This window comes from Gallus gallus, chromosome 7 (genome assembly GCF_016699485.2).
Source record: "Gallus gallus isolate bGalGal1 chromosome 7, bGalGal1.mat.broiler.GRCg7b, whole genome shotgun sequence".
NCBI lineage: Eukaryota > Metazoa > Chordata > Aves > Galliformes > Phasianidae > Gallus > Gallus gallus.
The window spans coordinates 13268987-13295939 of NC_052538.1; the positions used below are offsets into that span (position 1 = coordinate 13268987).

The 26953-nt window shown below is 45.1% G+C and overlaps 2 protein-coding genes and 1 non-coding gene across 3 annotated transcripts in view; all 3 read right to left on the minus strand.

The window, feature by feature from the left end:
- Nucleotides 1-14224, minus strand: part of ABI2 (abl interactor 2) — a 71801-nt gene extending 57577 nt beyond the window's left edge. Inside the window, exon 1 of the mRNA XM_040703708.1 lies at nucleotides 14095-14224. The gene's annotated coding sequence lies outside the window, so the exon portion shown is untranslated. The remainder of the gene's footprint in view (nucleotides 1-14094) is intronic.
- Nucleotides 14225-14286: 62 nt separating this feature from the next.
- Nucleotides 14287-26936, minus strand: CYP20A1 (cytochrome P450 family 20 subfamily A member 1). The gene is made up of 13 exons (XM_426572.8): nucleotides 26795-26936; nucleotides 26143-26192; nucleotides 25886-26052; nucleotides 23536-23681; nucleotides 22698-22865; nucleotides 21929-22007; nucleotides 20743-20858; nucleotides 20273-20327; nucleotides 18781-18901; nucleotides 17484-17595; nucleotides 16768-16832; nucleotides 14792-14881; nucleotides 14287-14641 (listed from the first exon to the last, which is right to left on the minus strand). The coding sequence occupies exons 1-13, from the start codon at nucleotides 26864-26866 to the stop codon at nucleotides 14491-14493; spliced, it is 1392 nt and encodes a 463-aa protein (XP_426572.3). The 5' UTR covers nucleotides 26867-26936; the 3' UTR covers nucleotides 14287-14490.
- Nucleotides 22032-22132, minus strand: MIR1659 (microRNA 1659). The gene has a single exon (NR_035152.2). It is a non-coding gene; the product is annotated as a microRNA 1659 (primary transcript).
- Nucleotides 26937-26953: the final 17 nt, after the last annotated feature.

A 26953-nucleotide genomic window follows, 5' to 3' on the forward strand; every position in this document is an offset into this window, starting at 1 on the left:
GAACTCACAGAGAGCCGCCGCCACGGCTCTGGCAGCCCCTGACCCCACAGCGGCCCTGCCGGTGACTTTTAGAGCAGGAGAAAAGCCCTCATCTGAAGTACGCGTGCACAGCTGCCCAGCAGAGCAGCCGGACGAACCTGCCTGCTTAATTAGCTGCTTGTTATCACAGCACGTTTACATTTTAATAAGGTACACTTTCGTGGATTTAAATTTAAATATGAAGAGCCCTCCTGGCTGAATAATGGTTATCCTATAATTCTCTGTACACATACTGAAAATGATTAGAAGCAGCGTTTAAATTAGACCAACCGAATCCAACTACCACTTCCCTACATTTACATAATCGACTTCCCATCTGCCAAGTGATGTGCTAAACTAATTTTAAGCTCTCACACTCTCTGAGGCCCAATTACAGTATTCCACACACGTTAACTTCTCCCACTTTTAGAAATTCTTTTGTGCAGTGTTTTCCCTCGGTACAACGGCCTCAAGACTGGGAAGCAAACGTGTTTTCCACCTAAACACACTGGGAAAACAGTCCCCAGGAAAAAGAAAGGTAAGCGTTTACCTTACTCCAAGCTCCCTCACACACATCAGCTTTTTACCTCTGCCCATCACCCAAGGGAGTCCCTGCGCACAAAAACTTGCCCAGACAAGCAACTCATTTGGTCATGTGCAAACTCGCAGCTGGGCACTCCGTGTGTCCTACATACCACAGTCTGAATTACCAATTCTTAATTAGAGAAAAGTAATAAGGGGGTAGCTTGGAGGCCGCTATTTTTGGCACCACGGGAAGGCATCGCAATCAAAAGCCTCTTCTATTTTCTTTGCTATATGGAAAACACAACGGCACAATCCCTAATCCCATTTGGACAGATGACCTGGTCGGACCTCTGACACATCACGCTGCAGGTTTTCACCTAATTTGTGTATGGAGCTCTGTCCTAGCTTTATCACCTTCTCATTTCTGAGCATTTTTTCCTTCACACACACACCTAAAAATAAAAAATTCATGTTTTGTAAACAGCAGAAACAAAAGCCTCAAATCCCTGCTCCACTGTATCACATGGAGCCAAGCAGATCTGCAGCTGCACAAAGGGCAAAGCACTGTGACACCAAACAGATGGTGGTGCGTACTGACCATATAAATAGGCCCATGCCCTTTAGCTGGCAGGTAGCATTTACTGCAGGGATGGGGGAAAGAGGAAAAACTGGGGGAAAGAAGAAAGTAGTCTGTAGCTGAAGTATGTACCTTTGCTCCCTCAACAAAGACACAGTTGTGCCATTGTGGCCAGTTTAGATAGCGTCGATCTGCCTCTGGCTGGATGCAGATCTTTGCTAGCCTCATAATGCAAAGCACCCGAAGGGAACAGTGCCACATTTAACACCCCAGGCTATGCCACAACCTCGGGGTGGCCTGGTACAGGACGAGGCTCGTACGCATCCAGTGCCTGCAACAAATGCTGTCCGGATCCTGTGGCATCTTAAGCACTCAGCCGGCAGCCCTTGCTGTGAAACAGTGAAGAACCCACACACCCTGCAGCTGCACATTCTCCTCCTGCTTCCGCAGGCATTCAGCAATTTGCTGGGCAATCAAGATCGTAACCACAGATAGCCTCTCTGCTCATGATAAACTGCTGCTGGGTAAAGTCCCTACTGTACGCAGGGCCCAAGTTACCCGTGGGGTAGTTCACATCTTATGGAAGTGCTTGCACTAACATCGCTATTTCAGAAACAGAGGCAGTGCGTGACTGACATCCACCACCTCACAGCACCTCTGGAGAGGCACAGGGCATGCTGCAGACACTCTGTCTTTCTGTTCTAGGATGTGTCTCATTCTAAATATCAAGCTTTTATTTTTTTTCCCCCTCTAGGAATTCAAGTTTTCTCTTCAACGTTATTTCAACGCAGCATTGTGTGAGAAGGATGGAGCCAGTACGTGGGGAGAAACTCTCCAAGGGAGGAAGAGGTCAAGCTAAAGAGGAAAAATAATGATCTCTTCCTAACATTTCAGCTTTAAAAGAACACAGGCAACAAATGGTCTCAAAGACAAGCCAGCACAAAGCACAGCTGATCATCAGGTTCCCTTCCAAGGTTCAAAGAACAAAGCGCTCAGAGAAGGAAGGGGAAGGAAAAAAATGTACCAATTTGTTTTTCTTTCCTGACAGTATTCCTTCTCAAAGATACCAACCCAATTTTCAGTCCCTTTCCATCCTGTCCTGACCCCTGTGGCATCCCCCAGCTCCATCTGACATGACTACTGAGAAGACAGACCCTACAGGGCTGATTATGGGGTTAATGCTCCACTGCAATGCATGGGAAAATCACCCCCTCTCAGCTATTGTTTCAGGCTTGCTACAGACTCAATCAGATGTTACTGGCCTACTTATGCTCTCCTCATATTTGCAAGTTTCCTCTGCAGCTACAATGGTTAGAAACATTCTCTGAGGTTTCAGTTTCTTCCTGGTTTTAATTAAAGTTCAGATTCTTAGGTACTCACATAAGTCTGGGAACTTGGCCCCTGGAGCTTTTTTGATCCTGTCCTGTTTGTAATCATGTTTTAACCACATAAACCACTTTAAAAAGTTTGTAGGGCTTTTTATATTCATAGGAGTCAATAAACAACCGTGTGTTGTTTCTGAAATTAGGATAACTGCTCTGCATGGGAAGGATAATAAATCACATCTGTGAAGCCATCCTTCCTGCTTCCATCACACATCTGGTCAAGCACTCTCACTAGCTGCAAAGGCAGCTCCTCTTTGCACAGCTTCTGTTAGCCATCAGTCTGCATCTCCATCTTTCTCCTTTCTGCCCTCACCCCCAGCCAGCACCGGGGAGCATTCCAGCCCTTCCTGAACCCACAGGTGCCTTAGGCTGTATGGTAACAGCACACATCTCAGGGATGCAGTACTAATAGGAGATGGAGAACAATGGTGCCCCATCAGCTTCCCCCACCTCAGCCTAGATTGGTTTGACAGAGCATTTACATGCAGAAGGCAGCCAGGCCTTCCCATGTCGTCTCCTCTGAGGGGGAGCATAAAGAATTCATCTCAAAATCAACGACATCTCTGAATCTTGAGTGAGCTTTCAGCAGTAAAGAGTTACAGTCTAAGCTGTCCCCCTCCTGTTACCAACTAGTCTGAGAGTCACAAGGTCAGCACGCTGATCTGTTCTGCTGAACAGAACAACAACAGTTCCCAGGCAGCGAAGAACATGGCTGTGATACAATGGACGGGGCCAAGCAAGAGGCTGGTATTGTTAAGTGGCCCTTTTTGTCTGGTTTGAAGGTGCGGACACCAAAGGGTCAGGACTTCCAACTAAGGCAGATCCAATGCCAATTTGGTGTAAGGCAAATGCAGTAGTACAGCTGCCAGCTCATTTTAACCAGCTCATTCTATATCATGTCACACACGCACACTTTCTCACTCTCTCCATCTCCCTCTCTCTCTCTAAGGGACAGGTTGTGGATGATGCTTATTGCAAGTGACATTTCTGAATGCGTGTACAACAAAGGACTGAATATTACAGTTATCTATGAACATAGTAGAGAAGAATAGTCCAGTGAGAGCTTTAAAACACATGATTATGTCTGGAAAACCTGAGAGGCAGGCGACACAGCTGACCAGCACTGCCCAACCCTGCTGCACTGCTCCAGAAAACACCTGGTCACCACTCTCCAGGTTCTCTGAAATGGATCCAGAGCTATGTGGAACAGACTTGCAAGCAGAATTTGTTCTCATCTCTGTTTTTTGCATTTAACATCCATTCTATCTGACTCCTTCCTTCACGAAGACTCAATAAATATATCAGGGACGCGACTTCTTATGCTCTTAGGGAGAATCTACATTTTAGATTTCTGGTTTTTTTTTTGTACCCTAGACTCTGTGCCTTTATGTGGCAAGTCATGCAGAGTGCGTGCATCCCCACAGGGCTGAGCTGTAGCAGAAAAGCAAGTATTTCAGATCTAAATCATTTTGAACACAAGGGGCCCAATTCTTCCCTCCACGTAGGCTGGCAGAGCCAAAGGTAGAGGATGACCCACTTCTGCTTTCTGCATCTGAATCTCCCACTAAAGACATTGAGCATGAAATCCTGTCCTTGCTGATGTCTCTGGGTGTTCAGGCATTGATTTGGTGGGACCTGGGTCCTAACTGGGTATATGGGAAGATACCAAATGCAGGAGAATGAGATATTCTCTCTCCCCCAGCCAGCCTGCTTTGCTGGTAGCAGTGCAAAACAAGGCATATCGTGTGACAGATGCATTGCAAACATCAGTCACAAATGAAATACTCAGGTTTTTCCAACAATAGCCTTACCACCTGCACTCCTCAACAACAAAAACAAACATAAAAAAACCCACTCCCACAACCGTAAGTTGGGGGGGGAAGAAAAAGTTCATAACCATTTTGAGTTATTACCCAGGAGCTCCAACTTTGTCCACGTAACTTTCACAGCTCTACTTAGTTTGCTATTTGCTGGATTATGGGGTTTTTATGTATTTATTTTAACATCATACCTGCAGACACGTTAACTTCTGCTCCTTTCCAAGTCTCCTGAGTTGGACTCATTGTTTCTCAAATCACAGCCCACTAATCAAAACACAGCTCCTCCGCCTTGTCCATATCTCTCTGGCTGCAGACTACCACACGTCTCCTTCCCCACCTATGATCAGGACACTGCACAATGAAAGCTGACATCTATATGTTGGCTTAAAAACATTCTACTTGAGGTCCTGAGAGGACATTCCTTCTTTCCACCACCTTGTCTTGCACAGAAGCTCAGATTTAACTCTTCTCTTTGAAAAGAATATAAACAGAAATGTTTCTGTAGGCATGTAAGCCTTACTGGTGGATACCTGGCCACCCCACCAAAATCAACTTACCTGTCTAGCTATGAAAAAATGTTTCTCCAGCTCTTCCACCAGAGCACTTAAAATCACCATCCTGCATTGGCGTGATTTGCAAACTACTTGCAGATCAGCATAAGCTCACTCTTCATAGTTAAAGCAATGACCTGATTCTCAGGTAGCACAGGGTCACTGCACACATCTGGCACAGATTTCTCCTATGAGACAAGCTGTCTCTTTACAGCTCTGTTCCTTCTCTATGAACGTGCAGACCTCTGAAATCAGGTGCATGCAATCCTACATCTTGGGACTGTGATGAAAGCAGGAGTCTCATCATGAGAAAGCTCCACTGTTTCTGATTTTATGACAGACGTACCCAAGAAAAACACACCTTCCCTTCCTCTGGCAGCTCAAGCCCACATCATGCCAGCTTACTGCACTGGGGCTATCATCTCGTAGGCAGGCAGAGATTCAGGACAAAATGTAGCCCTGGAATACAAAACAGGACACAAACAACCAACTACCACACATCAACCAGCACATAGGGTTTGATCTATCTCATACAAGTAAAAGCGTATTTATTTTTTCCATCTTTGTCTCTTTAGCACTGTGTGCAGCTGGGGTGTACAGCAGCTGCAACACTGGTTTCAAGAGCCCCTACTGCTTCCACATCTGGGGAATGGTATTGCTGCAAGAGACAACACTCCTGTGGGGCCAGAGGTGAACAGCTCAAAGGCCACGGGTTGGTCACCCTCCACCTATGTGTCCGTAGCTGAGCTATTACTGAAGGATAAATAAAGCTGAGCTCTGCTGTTCAGGGACATCATACAGGTCTGTGCACAACCCTGGCCTCACACAGAGATTTATTTGAATCAGGAGCACCAAGGCAATTCATTCTCTAAATAGCCTCATTCCTTGCTCTGTGTGCTCGCTACCCACGGAGCCCAGCTATGCTTTAGTTCCCCTCCTTCTCTCTGTGCTTTTCTGCAGTGTATATCTGCTAAATATAATCTGACAGCTTACTTACTCAGGTCCACAGCCTCAACACCCATGCAATGCTTCTATGTGCCAGAAGCTCTATCTTACAAGTCAAGCTGTAGTCTCCCTCCCACCTCATCTTGCATGAGAAATGAGCACATCCTCACGTCCTCTCCATTTTCAAACGCATCTCTCTTGTCCAAAGGGGGTCACACAGCCATTTGGGTAGCATCCCTCTCAACTACATAACAGCCTCAGAGCTACACATCCAAAAATTAATTCTTCTGGTTGTTTTGCAAATGCCAGCCAGTCCCCAGCTCGAATCGGTCTGTCTGCTTCCACTAGTACTAGTTTTGGCTTAATTCTATGTCTCCTTGAAACCATCACGCAGGTACGACTTCAGTGCATTAGGCTGCTCCCACAATTTCCTGCCCCGACAGCTTCAAAAGGTGCCACGTTCCTCCAGTGTACATCCACTGAAATGCCTGCCTTGTAGCAGTATTACACAACCAAACCTCAGGGGCCTATTATTTATTCTAGAAAAATCTGGTCCTCGGTAACATCTCCAGTCAACGGGCTCATTTAGCCACCTGGTAGCTGTGCTCCTTGATCCAGGAATCCAGAGCTCATTAGTGAGTACTGAGTGTTGTTTAAGCATACACACTGCTAGGATAAAGAGATTGATTCGGGGCTCAGACTGGCTATCATTTCCACCATGTAGGAAGGGGAGGAGAGGAGCGCACACACACAGCTGGTGTACTTTTGCCCCTCTACTGCCAGTTTGATTTTTCAAGCTCTTTTATATACACACACACAAAAAAACAGAACAGAGAAATCCTTATCTTAAAGAATTGTCTGGGAGCTTGGTGAGTTCAGCAGCTCTTAGGATAAAATGCCTGCAGTCGCCTTCTTCCCCCCCCACCTCCTCAGGTACCAGCAGTATTTCTCACTGCTTTCCATTAACTCCCTTTATTATCGGAACGTCTGCCCACGTGAGTAATTGAGTGAGTCACATCAGCAAAAGACATGGTGGAGTTTTATGAGGGAGCTGCACTCTCACCTTTTTTTTTTTTCAAGTCACGGTTTAATTTACAGAATGAGGATTTTGAGCTGTGATGACAATTTTGAGACCAGCGCAGCAGTGGGAGAAAGACACAGAGAGGTGATAAGGATTTCCAGTTCTTGAGGGTAACTGAGAAAATGTGATTGCTCGGCTCAGTTTACCACACTGGAATGGTACAGCTGTAAAACATATAAAGGCTAACACAGGATGTAAGTTTGCAGTATTTTTACCTTTACTGTGCAAAAGTCACCATCAAGCTTCCTTAAGCACAAAAGAGGTTCACTATGAACTACGGCATCTACAGCAATCAGCCTTACCTAGCTATCGCTGCTATGCAGCTATTGGGATACAAAACCAGAGGCCTGATCCAGCAACCCCTACATATCATTTCCTTTTTTTCTTTGCATTGCAGCTATACTGGATGTGCAGAGACTTCTAGGCACTTAGTCAGGTAGGCGCTTAATGGGGTATTCAAAATTCAAACACCTAAACAATGTCAAGAACTTGGTTTGTAAAAGCCACAGCTATATGCTACGCTAACATATGAATAGTCAGTGGCACTCAGTGCAATCACACAGCATAAATAACAGTCACAGTCATACAAAGGTTTGCAGGCACGGGCCCACGCCTGAGGTTAATTTAGAGCGGATAGCTAGCAAGCAGGGAGTTTGCTCCTTCCTTTTACAAGGATAGCACAAAACCAAGGCAAATCTACAAATTTAATATGAATTCTGCACGGTAGAAACGCTAAGTGCTCCAAACACTTTCTGTTAGCAAATACCCTGCTCACCAGTGAACGTGGGGCAGCTGTAACCATTGGTTCAGCTGCTTTTTCACAATATGCAATGGTGTATTCTTGCAGGCATCCCTGTCCGCTCCCATTAACTCACATGCTTCATTCTTCTCCCAAGGCACCTTTCCTCCACTCAGACTCCTGGAAGAGCTTGCAAAAGCAGAACAGCCACATCAGAGTCAGGATGTGGTCAGAAGCTAATCTGCCACACAGTGGGCAACCAACCACCTTTCTCCCCAAGCACAAGCAACCAGCCTGCCTGAAGGAAGGGCTTTTTGTCCTGGAAACTCTATTTGCAGGGCTTAGAGCTACGTGCGGATGCTCATAAGCGGTGCAACAGGGGAACAGCTCCATGGCACAGCAGCAATCCATTTACAGCCATCTACTGCCCATGGTGTCCTGAAACCCATTTCTGTAATAGGCTAACTTACAAGCACCTGAGGATCGAGTAAGAGTCAGCTTGTGACACACTGAATGCCGAAGGTTGCCGAGCAGGGACTGAAGTTGCTGCACTTCTGTTATTTAGATATTCCAGAGTTGCTGCATCTTCCAGGGTTCAGCTGTAAGGCAAACGTGTGGGACAAGAGCATCAGTGGGTAGCGCAAAAGGCACAGCGGCCTTAACTGAAGGGAAGGAATAAGCATGATATATTTAATCAATAACTCGCAGCTCATAAGCCCTGCATCAGCAAGTCAGGTGCTTTTCAGTCCAAGAAACCACAAATGCATTGTCATGTTAGTGCTGGCATCAGGGCACGAATGTTAGTCCCAGAGTTGAAAATAATTCATCTGGTAGCACTGAACTCCAATAGAGAATCCAAGAGTGATAAAATTCAGATTTTTCCACGCTGCCCATTAGGCTTTATCAAAGAAGATGTAGGGACGTTGATAAGTTGCCTTACCTAGATCTGAGTTTATTCCGTATCAAGGTCTCAGCCAAAATAAAACAAGACTATGAGGTGCTGATTTCCACAGTCTGACAATATGAACTTTGCTTTTTCAGACACCCTTATTTGCTTCCCCTAGCTCACCTCAAAACATAAGCGCCCAAATATGATTTACTGCTTTTCTCTTTAGCGCTGTTTCCTCGATTCATGGCCCAGGGATATTGGGATAGAGCCTGAAAAGCTAACAGCACCCTCTCTTTATGTACAACTATTCTTTTCCACCCAGCCACCCCTCCCCGAGACTGCTGAACACAAATAGCTTGTAGGAATCATTTAGTCTGTAGCTGAAGCACAGACCCTGAGCCAGCAGATATATAACGCTGTAGGAGCATCCGTTCGATCCGTTAAATTAAAGAACCGAATCCAGCCAACAGCTATGCCCAGCAAGCTCTGGCTTTTCAGAGAGGCCACCCAGGGCCTTTTGCCGTAAAAGTCTGAAAGGGAAGATGATCATTTTACCCTTGCTGCAGTGTCTGAGTCATTACTGAGTTGGAAGTGACTGGTAAAAAAAAAAAAAAAAAAGAAAAGCCTTTTTTTGGTGAGATGAGAAAGTTGGCAGCCAAGCAGGCACAGCACTGGCTGTCTCACTGCCAGGACTGTGACAGAGCTGACCTGCCCGGGTGCCAGCAGGGAGGTGAGAGCACAGCGTGTCAGTGCCCACAAGGAGCTCAGCTATGCGGAGATGGGAGAAGAAAAGCTTGGAGGGGCAGCCCCAGCACTGATAATCAATAAACAGTGCAAACATGTATTGCCTAATAGTGTCATAGGAACATCTGCTGCTTACCTGCATTCACTGTCATTACCGCAGACGAGGCACTCACCAGGGACACACTGCCTCTGGCTCCTCTGCATTCAGTTCTACTACATCCCTTTGTCTTTGGCCAAGACCTCTATCACCTTATCATCGCCATCACTGAGCTGAGAGTCATCGACATAGATCCTGCTCTGAATTACACTGGATTTAACCCGGAATTTGTCCTTGTGGCTTCTTACTGGCCTAGCACTGATCTAATTAAATTACCTTTCCTATTAAAGAGATGATCAAACGCTTGGGCCAGAGTTGTCACTGCAAATACAGAACTTTGACCAATTCTTCTCGCCTCTTGGAAAGACTTCTCTTTAACAGGAGCATTAACACCAGAGCAATTACATATACTTCATTTATCTTGGGACCAGGATCCTCTGTAAAAGAAGGAATGGCCTGAAAAGTACGGGAAAAGATTCTTTACGCTCCACCCTCCTCCAAATCTTTTTGTGGGAAACTCAACTGTGTTTTGAATGCTAAAATTCACAGATTTAAAAATACTTATTTTCAAGGAATGTTGCCATGGAAACCCTTATCTTCTCTCCTTCCCCACCCTCCATATGTGAGGAACATTTTCATCATCTTTTTTTTCCCCTGTGTGTGGTAGTTCCTCTTCTCCGTCTGCTGCCACCAAAAACCTGGCATTGAATCTTAAGAGGTGTCAAACAGGCCTTTTGTTCAGTTGAAGACTGATTGCTAAAAAACAGTCCTGAGCTCAACTACAGAGAGATGCCAAAGCGGGCGCACATTCTCATGCTACAGAAAAAGATGGCAGAAGTATTTTCCAGCAATGTTCTGCTTCAGACAAGTGGAAAGTAGCAACGAGCTGCCACCGTAACTACAGCAGTTTCACTTCTTGGTGGCATGACCCACTAGTGACGAACATTTGCGTTCTCTTCACAGATCTTTTTTCTCCTTTCCTCTCACTCTTGATAAAATGGGTATGGAAATGGGTGAAGTCCTGTATGCTCTAAGTTCTTTCATCAAAGTACTGCTCTACCCACTTCCATTTGCCCTACAAAAGGATCCAAGCACACAAAGTAAGCCAGTAATCCGCAGACTTCACTCTGCTGACCAGGATACATCCATATCCAAGGGTGCCTGCCAGGAAGCCCTTCCCGTAGCAAGAGTAGCAACTTTGGGAAGGTCGGCCATGGCCCTAGTGAGAGGCGAGACCTCCTGTTTTCAGTGAGAACGCACACAGCACCTGAGATAGTAGGATGGCAACACCAGGAAACTGTGGGTCAAGTAGTACCAAAATGTTGATGAATTAACTACACAGTGAGAAAGATATGCAGTTTCCCCATTTTTGCATTGCCAGCATCCCCTGGTTCATGTAATCGGCTAATGGGGGAGCTGGCAAAAGAGCAGCTCCAAGCTACTTTAAATCAGCAAAAGTCCACTCTGTCCAACAACCAACACATTTGCAGCAAACAGGACAGAAGTTGCAAAGACCACCCTTTCCATTCAATGGCAGAAAATAAAATGTACAGCCCTCAGCCCTGCACTGCATGCCACTGCCATTACCAGCAAGTCCTTAAAATGCTGGGAAAAGGAGACAGATATTACTACTTTGCAATAACAGCTCTACATGCAGCCCAGGTTAATTAAAACCTAGACGTAACGCCACTCATGGTTATTTTGGAGGCAGTGGGAGGCTAGCTCAACAAGCTGTCTACTCCACAAAGTTAGGTTAACTGTTAAACCAGTTGCCACCAAGATGAGGGGCAGAAATATACACCTTTGTTAGCCACCACAAGAGTCAATTTGCAATGGCCTGACTGCTCCCAGCACCTGTGCTGGCTGCCTGCTTCTGATAGCAGCAGGTTGCACAGGCACTGAGATATATTTAGCCTCTTGCCTTCCATTAATTTGCAGCCTTCTGTTAAAGCTTGTTCTGCAGTAATAGTCCAAGGAATGAAATAACAGCTTTGCTGTATGCTCTTCAAAACCACCCAGTGGAAGTTGTGAAGTAGCTTTCTGGTGTAGGGATATGAAGCATAAAAAGCAATAGTTCCCTGTATTATATATGTATGTACACACATTATAAATTTCTGTTGAGATTTCAAACCCCGATTCCTGACAAATGAAGTTAATTTGATCCAAAGGCTCAGAAGTTACCTCTTGTAAGAGGAGGAGAAAGGGAGAAAATGGTCAGATGTAAGGGGGGTGAGAGGCAAACTGGCTACATCTTCCTTAGAAAATGAGGCCAAAAAAGTACCACCTGACAGTGTGGGTAGTAGGGGAGAAATGGAAGTAAACCAGTACTTCAAGCTTCCAGCTGGAACATACTAAAACTCCATGAGAAAGTTCTGATCCATGAACATTCCCATAGGAAGAAGGGGCTTTGTTGTACAAGAGGAGGAGTTTGGCTGATCAGCAGTGCATTGTATCTTGAGAATTAGGCTGGTGGAAATTATTGCCACAAAGAGTGGAATGGAAACTTACAGACTGCAGCAAACAATGTGGCCATGTCCTTGGTGTCACTCTGAGCAATGAATAAGGAATGTCTGAGAGATCCTCACTTCTCTCCTCCCTCTCAAAGCTCAAAACGTAACCTGAAATGATGAGTCAGGGCCTTTTCTCGACTGCAGCAGTTTTGAGCAAATACAAACTGATCACTGGCCTTGTCCAGCACTTTGAGCCACGTTCTTCTCTCCTATCAGCCACAGACTCCTGTAGCATGTTTGGTAACATGGCCCAGACTGAGAGTGCTGTCTTATAGGATGCAATACCTGTATAGACTGAAAATTCTTAACAAATTACATGGAATTATTCCCTTTTATTCCTGCAACTGCTGCAAGGCAGATGGCCCATATAGCTCCAGAAAGGCAGAGGAATACTGTTAAGGAAGTATGAACCATTACTCCTGGGAAGCTTTTTTGGTGTCTGAAAGCTTCACTCCCTACCAGATGGCTCTACAAAAGCAGACCTTGGCTGCTCAACTGTATGACCAAGTCAGCTATTTCTAGCCTGGTTCTTAGCAGGGCAGTGCTATTCTACCATTATTTTCCTCTCCATTTTGTGTCCTCTGTGCACCAGGGATGCTTTAAAGTAAAATCCTTTATCACGCAGATTTCTCCACGAGGCTTAGAAAACATCTGCAACGTTCAAGAAAAGTAGGCATTTTTGCATAAGCAGTGAAGCAAAGGCTAACACGAATTGCCATCTGGGGACATGACCAACCTTCAGTTAAATGGAGGTCAGATTAGCAAGAGCTTTCTTGCAGTTCGTTACAAAAATCAATGCAAGACAGGCAGCAAGATGAACTGCACAGCCCTCCTTTTTCTGCCCAGCAGACAAAAAAAAACAGAACAGCATCTCTGTCCTACCGTTCCCCCAACACACACTGCACTGCGGGGGGAGAATCTGAATCTCCGTGGCTCCACCAAAAGCAGAGCTGACATATTAAACCCAAAAGCAGCATTTTCTTTGTCTGGTGCCCACAGAGGCTGGCATCAGATGTTAACCCTTCAAGAGCTGACAGAACTGCATTCAGAACAGCACTTGGCAGCAATTCAACAGCCAGAACATTTTTGTGAGAGCAGATTTCCTGACCCGGAAGAGCCAGAGAAAGGAACAGTGTCTGCAGTTGGGAATTGCACTGGGAATTGCAACTACCCAGATAAATAAAACATACATGTCCCTACGAGAAGTGTCCCCTGTTTGCTTAGGCAGTAGAAAGCAGCTCTAATGGAAGCTACACATCCCTGAACCTCCCTGTGGGGTGCATCAGTAGCTGTGTGCAAAACAGCTCAGGCATATGCAGCTGCAGGCTTAGTAACAATTCACCTACACAACACTGCATTTGGGTGGGGAGGGTGCTAACGTAAAAGTTACCTTTATGGGGAAAAGATCAAGATCAAATAAAGGGTGATCCTATATAAAATGGGAAGTAGAAGAAACATAACGTGAATAGGTCAGATAGCAATACTAGTACTGAGATAAAATGGGTGAGAGGACCCTGCCTTGCAAGCCATTCAGCAGGGTGCTCAAAAACCTGTCAAGGGCTGGCCTATTACAGCCAGGAGAGAAAGAAAGAAGCAGGGAAAAGCACGTGAATGAGTGGCATGTGATGCTGCTTTGGCTGGCACTTGTTCTGGAGGAGGAGGAAGGTTCTTTGAAAGGCTTTTAACTTATTAAGCACAACATTAATTCAGAGCCCTATAAAATCAGCACTCTCCCTTTCCAGTACTTGCATGACCAATCTCATTGCTGACCGAGTGATGAATGAATTGCAAGCACCTGTCATCAATTTCTGATGCTGATTAGATTAGACACTGCTCTTCGAACTGTCAGGATGGAGAATCCCTTTCTCAGGGCTTTGTTCTGTGGTTTTATTTCATTTCATTACATTATTACTAATGCTTCTGCTTTCTCAGGGGCCAAACCAATTTTATTCCTCCTCATTTACTAGCATTTTGCAGCCATCCATCCTCTTGCAATCCTACAGCATAGGAAGATTACATATGCAGCATGAGACCCGATGGTGCAATTCCCACCCCACTTTCTTTTTCTCTCACACACACTCACGCACACTTCCCACAAGATGTATCTGCTCTTCTTGACAGTTATAGCTATAGCTCAAGGGAAGGAAAGACACTCTCAATAAAAATACCTATATAGAGAGAAAGATTTTGTCCTTCTGCCTTCAAGGTCTTACCTACTTGGGATCCACGAAGAAGCATGCCCTGCGGCACAGTCTCTTACCCAGATCTGCCTGCTATTGGGAAGGGGCTGGACTAAGCAGGGGCCCAGCCTTTGACTAGCTGGCACTGAACAGTTCACAGATAGACCACTGCTTGGTTTTGCTGCTTCCTTTGCAATCCTTTGGGCAAAAAGTGTAAAAAAAACATACAGATTACATTTACTTTAATACAACTATTGGTTGAATTAGAAAAAATTACCCAAGAAGGGTATGCAGTTAATAATGTGGAAGGTAATAAAATCTGCGTGGAAAATTCCTTGGCTGAGTCACTGTGTTGCCAGCATGATTCTTTCTAAAACACTCGCCCAGAACTTCACTGCTGGCACTTTCAGACCCTTGTTTTGCTTGTTCTTAGCTTCTCTTAGACACTGTTATCCAGGCTTCCTCCTTCGGTGAGGTTACCAGCTCATATTTGGTATCCATGACTTGTCCTTTAACTGGGTGAAGGTACAATTTTCTTACCAGGATACTCAACAGAACTGTAGCCACCATATAGGCAAACCTGAGGAAGGAGGCAGGAAAAGAGAATAAAAACCTCGCTATGAAGTAAATCTGCCAAAAAACAACTGCCAGTTTGGACTGGAATAGGCTGAAACAACCTCCTTTTCTCTCTACCACAGAAACACACAACAACCTGCTTTCTAATGCTCACCTCAACTCCGGGCACTCCTGGCTTCCTGAAAAACCCAACAAGGAGAAGTTTGTCATGGCTGAATCTTCACTGAATCTCTCTGGGTCAAATCTATGAAAGACAAAACACAATGAGTGCGCACAGAATCCTTCCTCTGGATGTGTGGTCACACACACACCAGCGTAAGAAACTGGTAATGGCGCAACCGCAAAAAGCATCAACCTTCTCTCTAAATTACGCTGGGTAATTCCACACAGGTATAGGAAGGAGACTGTGCATCCACTCCATCTATGTTCTCCATTGGTCAGCTGTGTCCCACTTTGGTCAAAATGCTTAATAACTGAGTGTGATACAGGGCTGGAACTAGTACGCTTTACCTCTTAGCAGTGGGTATTTAGCTTGAGTACACAGCTGAGCTGATGCTGCTACACGCCCTCCATTTCCCTCCAGGGCGCACACAATCTGATTTGTCTCCTCTCTCTGTCCCACCAGTCTCCCTGCATCCCTCCCCCTCTCACACCTCCAAAAATATTTTCCTTTTTTTCCTTGCCCCTCGCCCTTCTCTTGAAGCAGTTGGTGTGTGTGTGTGTATATGCTGGGGGAGGGAAGCTGGTGACTCATTCAAGTGAGAAAAGTAGCTTCCAGCATTAGTATGGTGGAGGCTGTAAGAAAACTATTATCTGGGGTTTGCACAAGTTTAAACAAGGTTCCCATAATCAACTAACCAAAAGGAGGTTAATAAAATACCATTCAATTGAAATGTAAGTTATTACAGAAAAAAAATAATGATAAAAAACAAACAGGAAACATAATGGATTGAAGGCAGTCAGTCCTCTTTCATTTTCTGCTAAATATTTCTGCTTGTACTTCAAGCCTTTGGCTTCTTGTATAAACATCCAAGCTCTGCTTCTTCTACACTGAAAAAGGCATGTGGGTGCTGACCCTCAGTTAGAGCAACATCACATTTACATTTCCCCTCAAGTTACAAATCACATATACTGAAATAGGGAAGAAATCACAGCTGTTCAGCCAAGCAAAAAAAAAAAGGAAAGGCAAACAAATACAGAGGTTATATATAAGGTAGATAGGTGAAAGGACTGCAAAGCACAGATCTCCTATCTTTGTCACATAACCACAATCACAACCTCAACTCTCCTTCTCCTTGGAATAAACACACTGTTCATAGCAGTCCTCACCTTTCTTTAAATGCAGTCCCAGTGAAGCCCTTCTAAGCGCAGTGCGTGCCCCACCCTACTGGGCAATCCCTGCCAAGATGCTCATAGGTCGGATCATCAATGCCCGACTCCTTTGAAAGAGCCTGCAGGAGAGAACAAGCTCTGTTCTAAGGGCTTTCTTCCTTCTCCTAGATTTCAGCCGCCTCTTTTCTCTCTCTCTAGAATAACTGACCCACATTTTTTTTTCCAGCCTAAGTAAAGTAAATGAAACTAACGTTAATACTTGCCACCCAGAGGCCACAGTAAGCTACAGATTTTGTTGTTTTTTAACTTCCAGTATACTAGCCTGGATCCAGTTTTGTTTCCACAGACAAAGTAATGAGAAAGCATTTCCTTCCCTCTGAAAACACAAAACTTCTGTCAGACATTTCCTCCCTTGCATCACTGTTTCATGCCGACAGTGATTCCAAAACCATCCAAATCTTAATCTCTCTCATTCACAGAAAACATTAAGATGAATTTACCAGTATTTGCCAAAGCAGTTTGTGTGGAAACAAACAAACAAACCTGTAAATCTCTAACATATGCACATACAAAAAGTCTAGGAGGATCATGACTTGAACTGTCCCAAACTCCTGCCCAAGGAGACAAGGTTCTTCACAAATCCAGTTTGTTATGGACTCCCTCTCACCTCCAAAATCTGCTTAACACAGGCACTGCAGCAAAGAAGGCTGTGCATGGAAATAAGATCTAAAGAATACTAATATAAAAAAAGGCAAAGGAATTTATTTGGAGAAGAATAAAGGTATTGATTCTACATACTTGTAAGGTGATGGCCAAGATGAACTATCCTGCAGCATCACACCAAGAGCATAAAGTACAAGTGTCTGCAAAGAAAATGAGGATATGTATGTCAGACCAGAAAACACACAATTTAAGCTACATCTGGACAGCTCTGCAGGACGATGACTATTCTGTGGACCGCTCATTTTAACAGGTCATTCTAAAACATCGTATGTTACATTCACCTACAGATTTCTCCAATGAAATGCTCACATGAGGATTTTAACTTATTAAGACCCATGCTGCAAATCTTGGTGATTAGAGAGGGCCAGATCCCATTCCTCTACACTTACTACTATGTATGTGTATGCTTCTTTACTCTCTGCAATGGAAGGTACCACTCTCATGTGGGAAATACAGGTGATATGATTAGGCCTGAAACTATGCTCTTGTTTGCACAGTTGAGACCACAAACCTCTTCAAAAGATGATTAATTCCCAGTGGACTCAGAACCAGAAGCCAAACTGCTCAGGAAGAGAGCACGAATTCCCAGAGCCTATCCCATAGAGGAACTGCACGGCAAACTTTGACTGAATAGTACTTTCAGATGACAGAGCAGCTGTTCAGGTTAAACATGTGTCACAAGAAATCATCTTCCACCCTCACCCCTCTGGAGAAAGAAGCACGATGAAGAGGAAACAGGAAATTTCCCTTCAGGAAAGCAGGGTGGCTTAGCACTCCTGGTACTGCCCTACCTCTTTGGGGACAGTATGTTGGTCGACTCTGCCCTCCAGCTCCTGCAGCTGTGCAGCAATGGGAGTAAGCTTTGCTGTTCGCACTGTCTCGCACAGAACTTGTCGACAGTATCTGCAATCAATAAGGCTTGGTCAATTTAACCCTTTCAGAAAGAAGCTTGTTCATGTCCTTAAGATAGGAAAGGAGAGCTTGGTCATCTGCTGCCCTCCAGGGCCCCAATCCATCCCTGGAGCTGTCTGCAGCCATGCTGAGGAGCCTTTTGGTTTTTTTTTAATCTGACAAAGAGTCCCAGCAGCTTTTCAATAAGCATTAAATCTCATTATCAATTCATCAAAATCTCTCTCATTCCACCTCTTCCAGACCTTAAATCAAACTAACCCAGCTAGAAAGGGTAAACACACCATTCCTTTTCCTATACCTCACTCATACAGGAAGCAGCAGGAAACCCACGCTTATACTCCTTTACTGAAACCTTGGAATAAAGCATCTTAGAGTGGACATCACTTGTACGAAAAACGAATGTTATCAGTTCATCCATAAAAATACTAACTCTCATCCTTGTTCCACAGCCTGAAAGGTCCTAATGACTTTATTCCTGAAATCCTAAGCCTAGAGTTAATAAATAGCTAGCATATACAAACACTGTTTTTTCTTTTTCCCCTCTTTGTTTCTTTATACGTGGGAGGAAAGCCACTACTCTCTGTCCCACTCCATCTGCATGGCTTAATCAAGATCAGGAGTAAATCTCTGCTCCCATTCATGATTTTTGCAGCCCTATTCCATGCAAGGCTCACACCATGATTGCTGTGGACCCCAAAACCGAATATACATTCAATTTCACCAACCTGATCCCTTGAGATATAGAATAGGATGAAGAAGGTATTCTCAGTCTTTTATTCTGAATTACCACTCCTCCTTAAAGGACTTCAGTTCCATTGGTAGAGGCAAGATTCACTGGTGGCTGATTAGAGACACTTTCTGGGGCTCATCTTGGCACAGCGTGTTTTTCAAGCAGCTAGGGCACTGATTCTGTGCTCTCTTCCCCATCAATGAACCTCAAGGGCCTCCTATAGACACCCTGAAGAAAGCATTCCATTCCCCATTATCTGGAACCCTATAGTGGATCCTATTTCTGCTGCTAGTCACCCTGTGGTTTCATCACTTCCAAAAAATGTAGTAGCTTTTGAATGCTTTCTCCTGATCCAGCATAGGCCGGTATTCAGCCTCTGGCACATGAAGCCCCTGTTCCCACTTCACAAGAAAACCTCTCTCTGCGTTTCCTTACAAGGGACCCACCTGAGTTGCTCAATTTTTTCATGTGTAATTGGTCCCTTCCCCAGAACATGGTCCACCTCCTTGCAGAGATTCTGCTGTACATCTTCCGACGTCGTCAGGAAATAGACTGCCCAGGTACACACTGAGGAAGGAATCAAGACAATGATGGATCCAGCAAATTCAAACCTTTACTAACTGTATTCAGCCTTTTTGCTTCCTGTATTTGCAACATTATTTTTCTGACTCAAACAAGGGTGACCTCTGTTTTTGGTATATTGTACTGATATTCTACTCAGCGTCAGAAGCAGAGGTTGAACTCCAGTGTAACAAGAGACTCTGCAAGCTTAAATTCTCTTTCTAGTGCTATGAAGAGCTTAGGAAGCCATGTAGGAGACTGAGTCATTCCGTCTCGCAGCCCTGGGGAAGAGACCTCACAATCCAGCAAAGTAGCAATCAAAGCGTGCCTCTTTCCCAGCCCTGTGGTCCATGAAACAGCTGTAATGCTCTAGCAATCATCCATTCTGGAGAACCAGGGTTATCAGATCAATCAGCTGAAAGGCTGGTTTGTTCAAAGCACCAGAAAATTCCCTGTCTGGGTTCCTGACAGGTAGGGAGAAGAACAGTACGGCCTTCTGCAGCACATTGGCTGGCACTTGTCCCCTCTACATCCATCTTGTGAGGTACTCAGAAGATATCCTCAACAGCACATTGAGAAATAAACCTTGCCTAAGAAATAAGTGTGTAGGATGCAGTTTCTCTAAAGCTACAAGATTGTTCCTACCACTTCTGTCTATTTATGTGCGCTATCTGGCAACCCCTGAGGAGCCAAGCCCCTTCAAAACACTGTCTTCCTGGAATATTTGGAGAGGATAATCTTCAGGGATAGTGTTTATGTAGATGCCAAATTTATTTTCCACATCTTCCAATATCCAGTAGCACCAGAGAGGTTTCGTTTGAAGTCTCAGTCCCATTCACTGATATACAGTTCAAACCATCCTCACATTATAAGAGATTTTACACGGCTTCAGGTCATGTTTCCATCTACTTCCTTCTTTTCCAAAATCCTTAAAAAATCCCAAAGCAGCTCCTAGAGGAACTCTTCCCTATATAAAACACACCTATCCCCCAGAAATTCAAAGCAGCCACTCTCACCTCCGTGCTCTGCTCTAACTTCCTTCCCACATACCAGAAGCCGTTTTACATCACTATCTTTGAGGCTTGCAATTTTTGGTGCTCTTTCATCAAATTTAGCATCACTTGACTGGGGTTAAGGGTCCAAGCAAAAAGCAAAAGGTTCACCAAAAGGCTAAGAAGGTTGTCAAACACAGCTTCAACTCACTGGCTGTGATGCTGCATTGAGCGTGCTGTAAAACTACCTGCTTCTATACCTTTGTAGCTCAGGAGAGACAGAATGATGGATATCACTTTTTATGAGCCTAGATTAAGCCTCACATCATCACATTCAGTTTTAGCTGAATCTGAGGACAGAAAGTTATTTATGACCTGTACTTACAGTTAGCAGTAATAATGCATCCTGCCAAGGAGAAAATCATTGTATCTTCCAAAATCTAGGAAATAAAATCTAGTTCAGAGAATGAAGTCCATGAGATACAAAGATTAAAAAGAAGCAGCACATTCTCCACTCAAGCACATGAAATCTCCTTAGTGCAGAGAGCAGGAAATTCATCTATAAGACAGAACTCTCTTACAGAACTTCCACTGTAGCAGCACTTCAGACAAGCTTAATACTAACACACTCCTGGTTTATAAAAACAGCGGTGAAACAGTGGCAAGGAAGGCTACCAAGGTCTAATTCAATTAAGCATGGCAGGACTGGAAAAAGAGCCAGAGAGAACACTGCATTAGTTAGGAATCTGACCCAAATGCAAAAGCTTAGATTAACCAAAGGCGTTAAACCAACATATTAAGATGCCAATCTAGTAGAACTCCATTAGCGTGCGATGACATAACATCTGTACAAACCTGCTGGTCGCTAAGGTTCCCCTGTAGCAAGGTATCTATAAAGACATGCCTGTTGAATGATCTGCCTCGGCGTTCCTTTATGACTTTCCTTAAGGTAGATTCCATCTCTTTCAGAGCTTTGGAGAAAAAGAAATGATTATTTTAATCCTGGTCACTCTGAGAGCTGCAGAGAAGTGAATCCACCTCCCCAAACAGATTTTAGACAATTGTCCGTAGTGGATTCACATACAGAAGCAGCCTGTTACATGTTAGTGTTAAATATGGAAGGTGATTTCTCTAATTTAGATGAAAACGCAGGAATTAAATAATACCAGCTGCCTATAAAAAGCCAACTTTACAGGCATAACCAAGACGTGTACTCTGTGAGCTGAAATCACGTAAAGGAAGGGCAAACAATAATCAGTGTTGAACCATCACGTAATGTGTTTAACCAGCTCCCAAAATCAAAATGTTTGAGCCAGATAACACTACTTGAATTGCCCATGGAGTTACAATTACTCAACTGTTATGGCACCTCTGCTGAGTGATGGTCTCCCTCTTGCCAGGAGCTCTACAGAAATGATCTCAAAGGAAGATGGTGCTATAGAGTCTGCATAGACAGGGAGAGGAAAGTGGGGCAAGTGTGGGAGGATTTAGGCACAAAGGTTCCACTCATCTCAAGATATCTGGATGCCTAACTACTGATGGCTGTTGTGGGAACTAGGGGGAGTTAGGGACGTAGATGCTGCTGGCTGTCTGGCTTAAGTGGCTCAGTTCAGACAAATTCAGGATCTAGAACTAATTTATTAGTTTTACACAGAGGCTACTCTGGTTTAAAATCTTATTAGTCAATAATGAAAAGCTTTAACTATTAACTATGACAAAATGACACATCGGTCTTCACTAAGCACAGCTGCCTATCTACAAGAGATGTCAAAAGTCAAGAAGACACAGAACAGGTAGCAAGCACACAAAGACACTAGAACTACACCAACAATGGCCGGCTTGTCTCTGAACCACAATACAGCAATATCTTCTTCTGCAAGAGTAAAGAGGACACATCCGGTAGCTTATGGCACAACAACAAACTGCCAAAAATCCAAAACAGCTGGGCAAATCAAGTGCTTCCATATGCTAGATAATCCCTAAGCATTAATCAGAGTGGAGGAGTGAAGTGGTAGAGAGACTGGATTTAGGAAGAACCTACCATCTTCATACAGCTTCTTCCTAGTTGCGTTTTTGTCCAGGGACCCATCCAAGAAACCTTTCCCAATCTCTGACCAGATCTGAAAGAAGGACAGAGAGAAGAGCACTGTCACTCACCACAGGCAGGGACTCCTTCATTCTGCCCTATTCAGTGAAATGAAAACATTAAATAAAATGAAGTCTTCCTCTGGATATGAAACTAGTGTCCTCTTCAGAACACTATTCTAGTTCTTACATGTCTAACAGCTGAAACTGTTTTGAAATGAAAAACCTGCAATCACAACCATATGGGAAAAGGCGTAGCCATCCTGAGCAGGAGATCAAACTGTTTCTTTCCTACCATATCACCAACAGACTTAACATCCCCAAATGTGAACACAGCTTCAGATTTCCTCAGGTCTTCCCTCTCCACGGCACCACAGAGCCTTCAAAGGAACTCTGAAAATGCAAAGTTCCACTGGCCTTCCCCGTAGATTTTAACTGACTTAGATATCAAACACATCTCAATTGTCACTGGATCCCAATGCCTGCAGATTCTTTAGAAACACCTGGCCTAAGACTAAACGACAGTAAGACCAGTAGGATCTTTCTGATAGTTTTAGCTTCAGATAGTTGAGTCAACAGCCCTCAAAGCTTTTTAACATTAAGCTAACACTAAGCTTAAGTTCAGCAATAGCTTGTGCTGTCCCTTACTAAACTGTACATGCAGACACAAGCTGTTGGCTTCGAAAAATGGTACAGGAAACTTCCTGGCTCTTTGTGACACTTACTGCATCATGGTGCCTGCGGAATCGAATGACTTCCTGGTCATCTTCAAAGCTGCTGCCCATAGCTGTCTGCGTAACAGACTTCATGGCAAAGCCCAGCATATGCTGGCAGAGTGGTATGTGTTGAGCCTCAGGGAGGGAGAGCCATTTGGCTAGCAATTCTTCTGACAACTTAAGATGAAAGGAACCATTAGCCGACAGTAATATCAACAGCCTATTTATCAAACATACCCCAAACTGAAGGCATTCCCACCCTAAGTTCCTCAGATAGACCACACTTTCAAGGTCACGGTGTGCATTTCCATTTTTGAGGGTTTCCTTTCTCTGTTAAGTTGAACAGTAACATTCTGCCCCCATATATCCTGCCTGAGCCCATGGTTCGCCCAGAGTAAGACAGCCCTGTCCATCTCCTGTTCCCTCCGTCAGAGAAAATACCTTAAACACTTTAGAATGAGTAGCTCTGTATTGAGAAAATAAGACTGGATGCTGGACTGAATCAATAGAACAGTTCTCCACTTGTCTGTGGTCCCAACAGCTGGCTTGTTGCTCCTTCCTCCTATCTTGTAAAATAAATCCAGAAACCATATGCTCCAGGATCTTTAGCAGCATCTGATGTCTTGGCATAAAACATCACCAAGCCTAACTCCTTCTCTCAGCCCAGTGGAGCTAACAGGAACCAAACGCTCACACTGTGTTTGAACAGGCATAAGCTGTTCCCTGTCTCAGAAGTTTAAAATTCCAGTATTAATTTGAATGCAGCTTCTTTATCCTAGTAATCATTCTCATTAAACTTTCCTCCGTGAACTACATAGGGCTTCTCCTCTATAGAAGAGCAAGTTACCTTCTGGATGAGCGCTAAGTTACTTTGCAAGGACTTTGACACACCACTTTCATATAGCTTTCTTCTCAGGTGGCTTTCTCCTGCATCCCCATTCAGGCTGGACTGGTACCTCAAGAAGGATTTCAACATCATCTCAAAGGGATCCGCTGAAAATAAACAAAGAAAACATCATTCGGAAGTCTCTTCTGCACAGGCACAAGGAAAACAGCCACCTCTTTGATAGGGTGCTGCTCCTTCTGGGAAGTGAGCAAGGCATGGCTCCTTCACCAGGAATGATCTCTTTGAGGTGTTAAGTTTCTCTTGGTCCACATGGATTAGGATGTCATAAAGATTCTTTCCTGTGGCAGGGTAGCATGCTGTGCTCCTTGGTCTACCCTCCATCTTCCATATCCATGGTTTGCTTCATTTAGATCTTTTACCCCAAATTTCATCAGCAGGGCCTCTACGTAATTAATATGGTGAAGTATATTAAGAATCAATGCAAAACTGTGCAATTGAGCACAGCCTACTACATGCTTTTCTGCTCCTGTAAACCTTTCTGTGAGTCTCATCGAACCAGCAGTATCTCTAAGCAGCTATTTGAAAGGAGCACACTGAGAGTTTCAAGCAAGAGATTTCCAATGTTTATCACAGTCTGTTATTTTTCCCAGATGGAGCGAAACCTCCAAGGCATCACAAAACATCAGGGCTGGGCTAGACATACACGAACCTTCCCTGCGCCAGGGAAGGTTCAGGCTGGATGTTAGGAAATATTACTTCTCTGAAAGGGTGGTCAGGCACTGGAATGGGCTGCCCAGGGAGGTGGTGGAGTCACCGACCCTGGAGGTTTTCAAAGAGCATTTGGACGTTGTGTTGAGGGACATGGTTTAGTGAGAACCATTGGTGATGGGTGGATGGTTGGACTGGGTGATCACGTGGGTCTTTTCCAACCTTGCTGATTCTATGACTCTACCTACTATGGATGTGACTAGGATGCCTAGCAGAGATCAGAGCCTTATTATGCTCCTGGACAAACTCCCACTGAGACAATTCCTACCCTCAGAGCATTTACTATCACATGACAGCTAATGAAACCAGAGGCGTTAATACAGCAAACTAAATGTTCTTCTCTCACACCGCTTTCCTTCCAATGTTTTAGAGCTCTGCAGCTCACTCAGTTTCCCACTTCAAATGACAAGAAGTATGTGCACGTGCCTCGTAGCACTGCAAATGGTACCTGCAGCTCTGCACGTGGAGCAAGCTGTTATGCGACTCTAGCTGCTGCTGGCCATTTCCCCTCCATAGTGCTTTGCCACAGAGCAGTTCTGCTATTAATGCCACAATGCCCTGCCGACAGTAAAGCCCACAAAGCAAATCTGGCAAGCAGAGCCATTTGGAGAGACCGGAGGATGCTTAACACCATCATCTGCAGGAACTGCAATGTTCTCTTGGTGGGAATGAAAAAAACTGCTAGCTCAGCAGCAAGCTCCATACTTTTCTCACCCAATCCCTAGCAAACTGACAGTCCTATACCACTGCTACACTCGCTGTTGCAAACTCAGCACTGCAGAGCCTCAGTTGACCTCTGCATAGGGCTGCCCTTGTCTTACAGTATTTGGGAAGCATCTGTTTCTCCACAACTACAGCAAACTAGCGATCCCACAAGGGACAAATCCCTCACAGAGACAGAACTCTGTCCTGCCAAGCACTTCTACAAACTTCATACTAGACCTGAAAACAACTCTAGGATTGCATTTGCACTCTTCTTAGTGAAAGATATCACACTTTCAACTGTTTGATAGTCTAGAAACACAGTTCTATGCTTTTCCTGTCTAGAAGTCTAATTATCTAAGAAGCATGACCACATTTCATTGCATTGCCCACTGTTTTCAGCACAAAATGCTATAACTCAAACAAAAATGAAAATTAAAGAACTTACTGAAGTAAGGCTTTTAAAAACTCCACATGGTGCCACACAAGGGAGCTATCACAACCACAGCTCTTCTCAGACTTAATTTAGTAAAATTCCCCATCTTAAATTGTACTTCAAGTTGCTTTTAAATTGTACCTCAATTTGCTATGGGATTTTCACCTGGCTGCTTCAAGCGATTGATGAACGTGAACTTTCCATAAACATTTGCCTATAAGCAGCAGGCGACAGGCAGAAGCACAGTAATTTCTCAATAGCCACTGGGCAGCAGCAGCTCTTAGTCACCGATATTGAATTCCAATAAGCAGGACCAAAGACACGTTTGAATCGCTGTATCAGCTGCAAACTAAGCTTCATTTTTTTTCTGTTTCCTTTGATATACGATGCCCAGCAAGGCCATACGGAACAAACAGACTCAAAGACAAAGCAGATGATGCTTACACGACCGGTTGGGGTTCACATGTTGTTTCAGGAGATCAATGGAGCCGAGGCTGACAACAAGGCGCCTTCCAAACCAGAAGGAGACCAGCGGGCCATACTTCTCGTGAAGGTTCACCAGGAACTCGTGCAAACTTCTGCTGGCAATGATGTCTGGCAGGTTGCCATCCCTGAGGAACACAGAGAAGTCATCTGCTCATTTGCAGCATCCACCACCACCAAGGCTGAACCCGATCAACATCAAGACGGGAAGCACTTACTTGTCATCAGTTGGAGCCAACCCAGGGATACCCGACGCCTGCCTGGATGCCTGGATAGCAAAAGGAAAGGTTATCAGCCTTCCTAAATGTACGTTTTAGGCAAGCTTCACAGCTTTCCAGCAGGAGAGCTGGATTTCCCGAACCAACGCTGCTGCGGTATTTACAAACGTTAAACAGAAGCTGCACAAAGTGCATCCTCAGGCCTCAGACCTGCCGAGTTTTACAGAACCGATCAGCTGCGAGTGCGTTCCTGGTCCCGCGGGCCAAACCAGGCTCTAACCATCTGCTTAGACGGGACACTCCGGCATAGAACCGACACCCGGATTTTGCCCGCGGATCGGCGCACACGCAGACCGCAAGCCGAGCACGTAGAGAGTTTCTAAGAGGGCTCACAGCGGTACGGAACAGGCGAAGCGCGGCTGCCCCGGCCCGGAGTGCAGTCCCGCCGGCCCGGCTCGGTCAGCACCGCGCTGCCGCAGGCCGCAGCCACGTTCCCAGCAGGACCCGGCCCCGGAGGCAGCGCGGGGCGCCGCCAGGGCGGACACAGAAGCCCGGACGAGCCCGGGGCCGTGGGACGGGGCCGGGCGGTGAGAGCCCGCGGCCGCTCGCTCCCCGCACTGGGGGTCGGGCCGCTCGGCACCGCCGCCATTACCGGGTAGAGGTAGAGCACGGCGCCCACAAGGATGAGCAGGAAGGTGACGGCAAAGATCGCGAAGTCCAGCATGGCAGGGCCGGGCCGGAGCGGGCGGCGGGAGCGGCAGCGACAGCTCGGCCCCACCCCGCGACCTCGCGGCGGGGCAGGAAGGGGCGG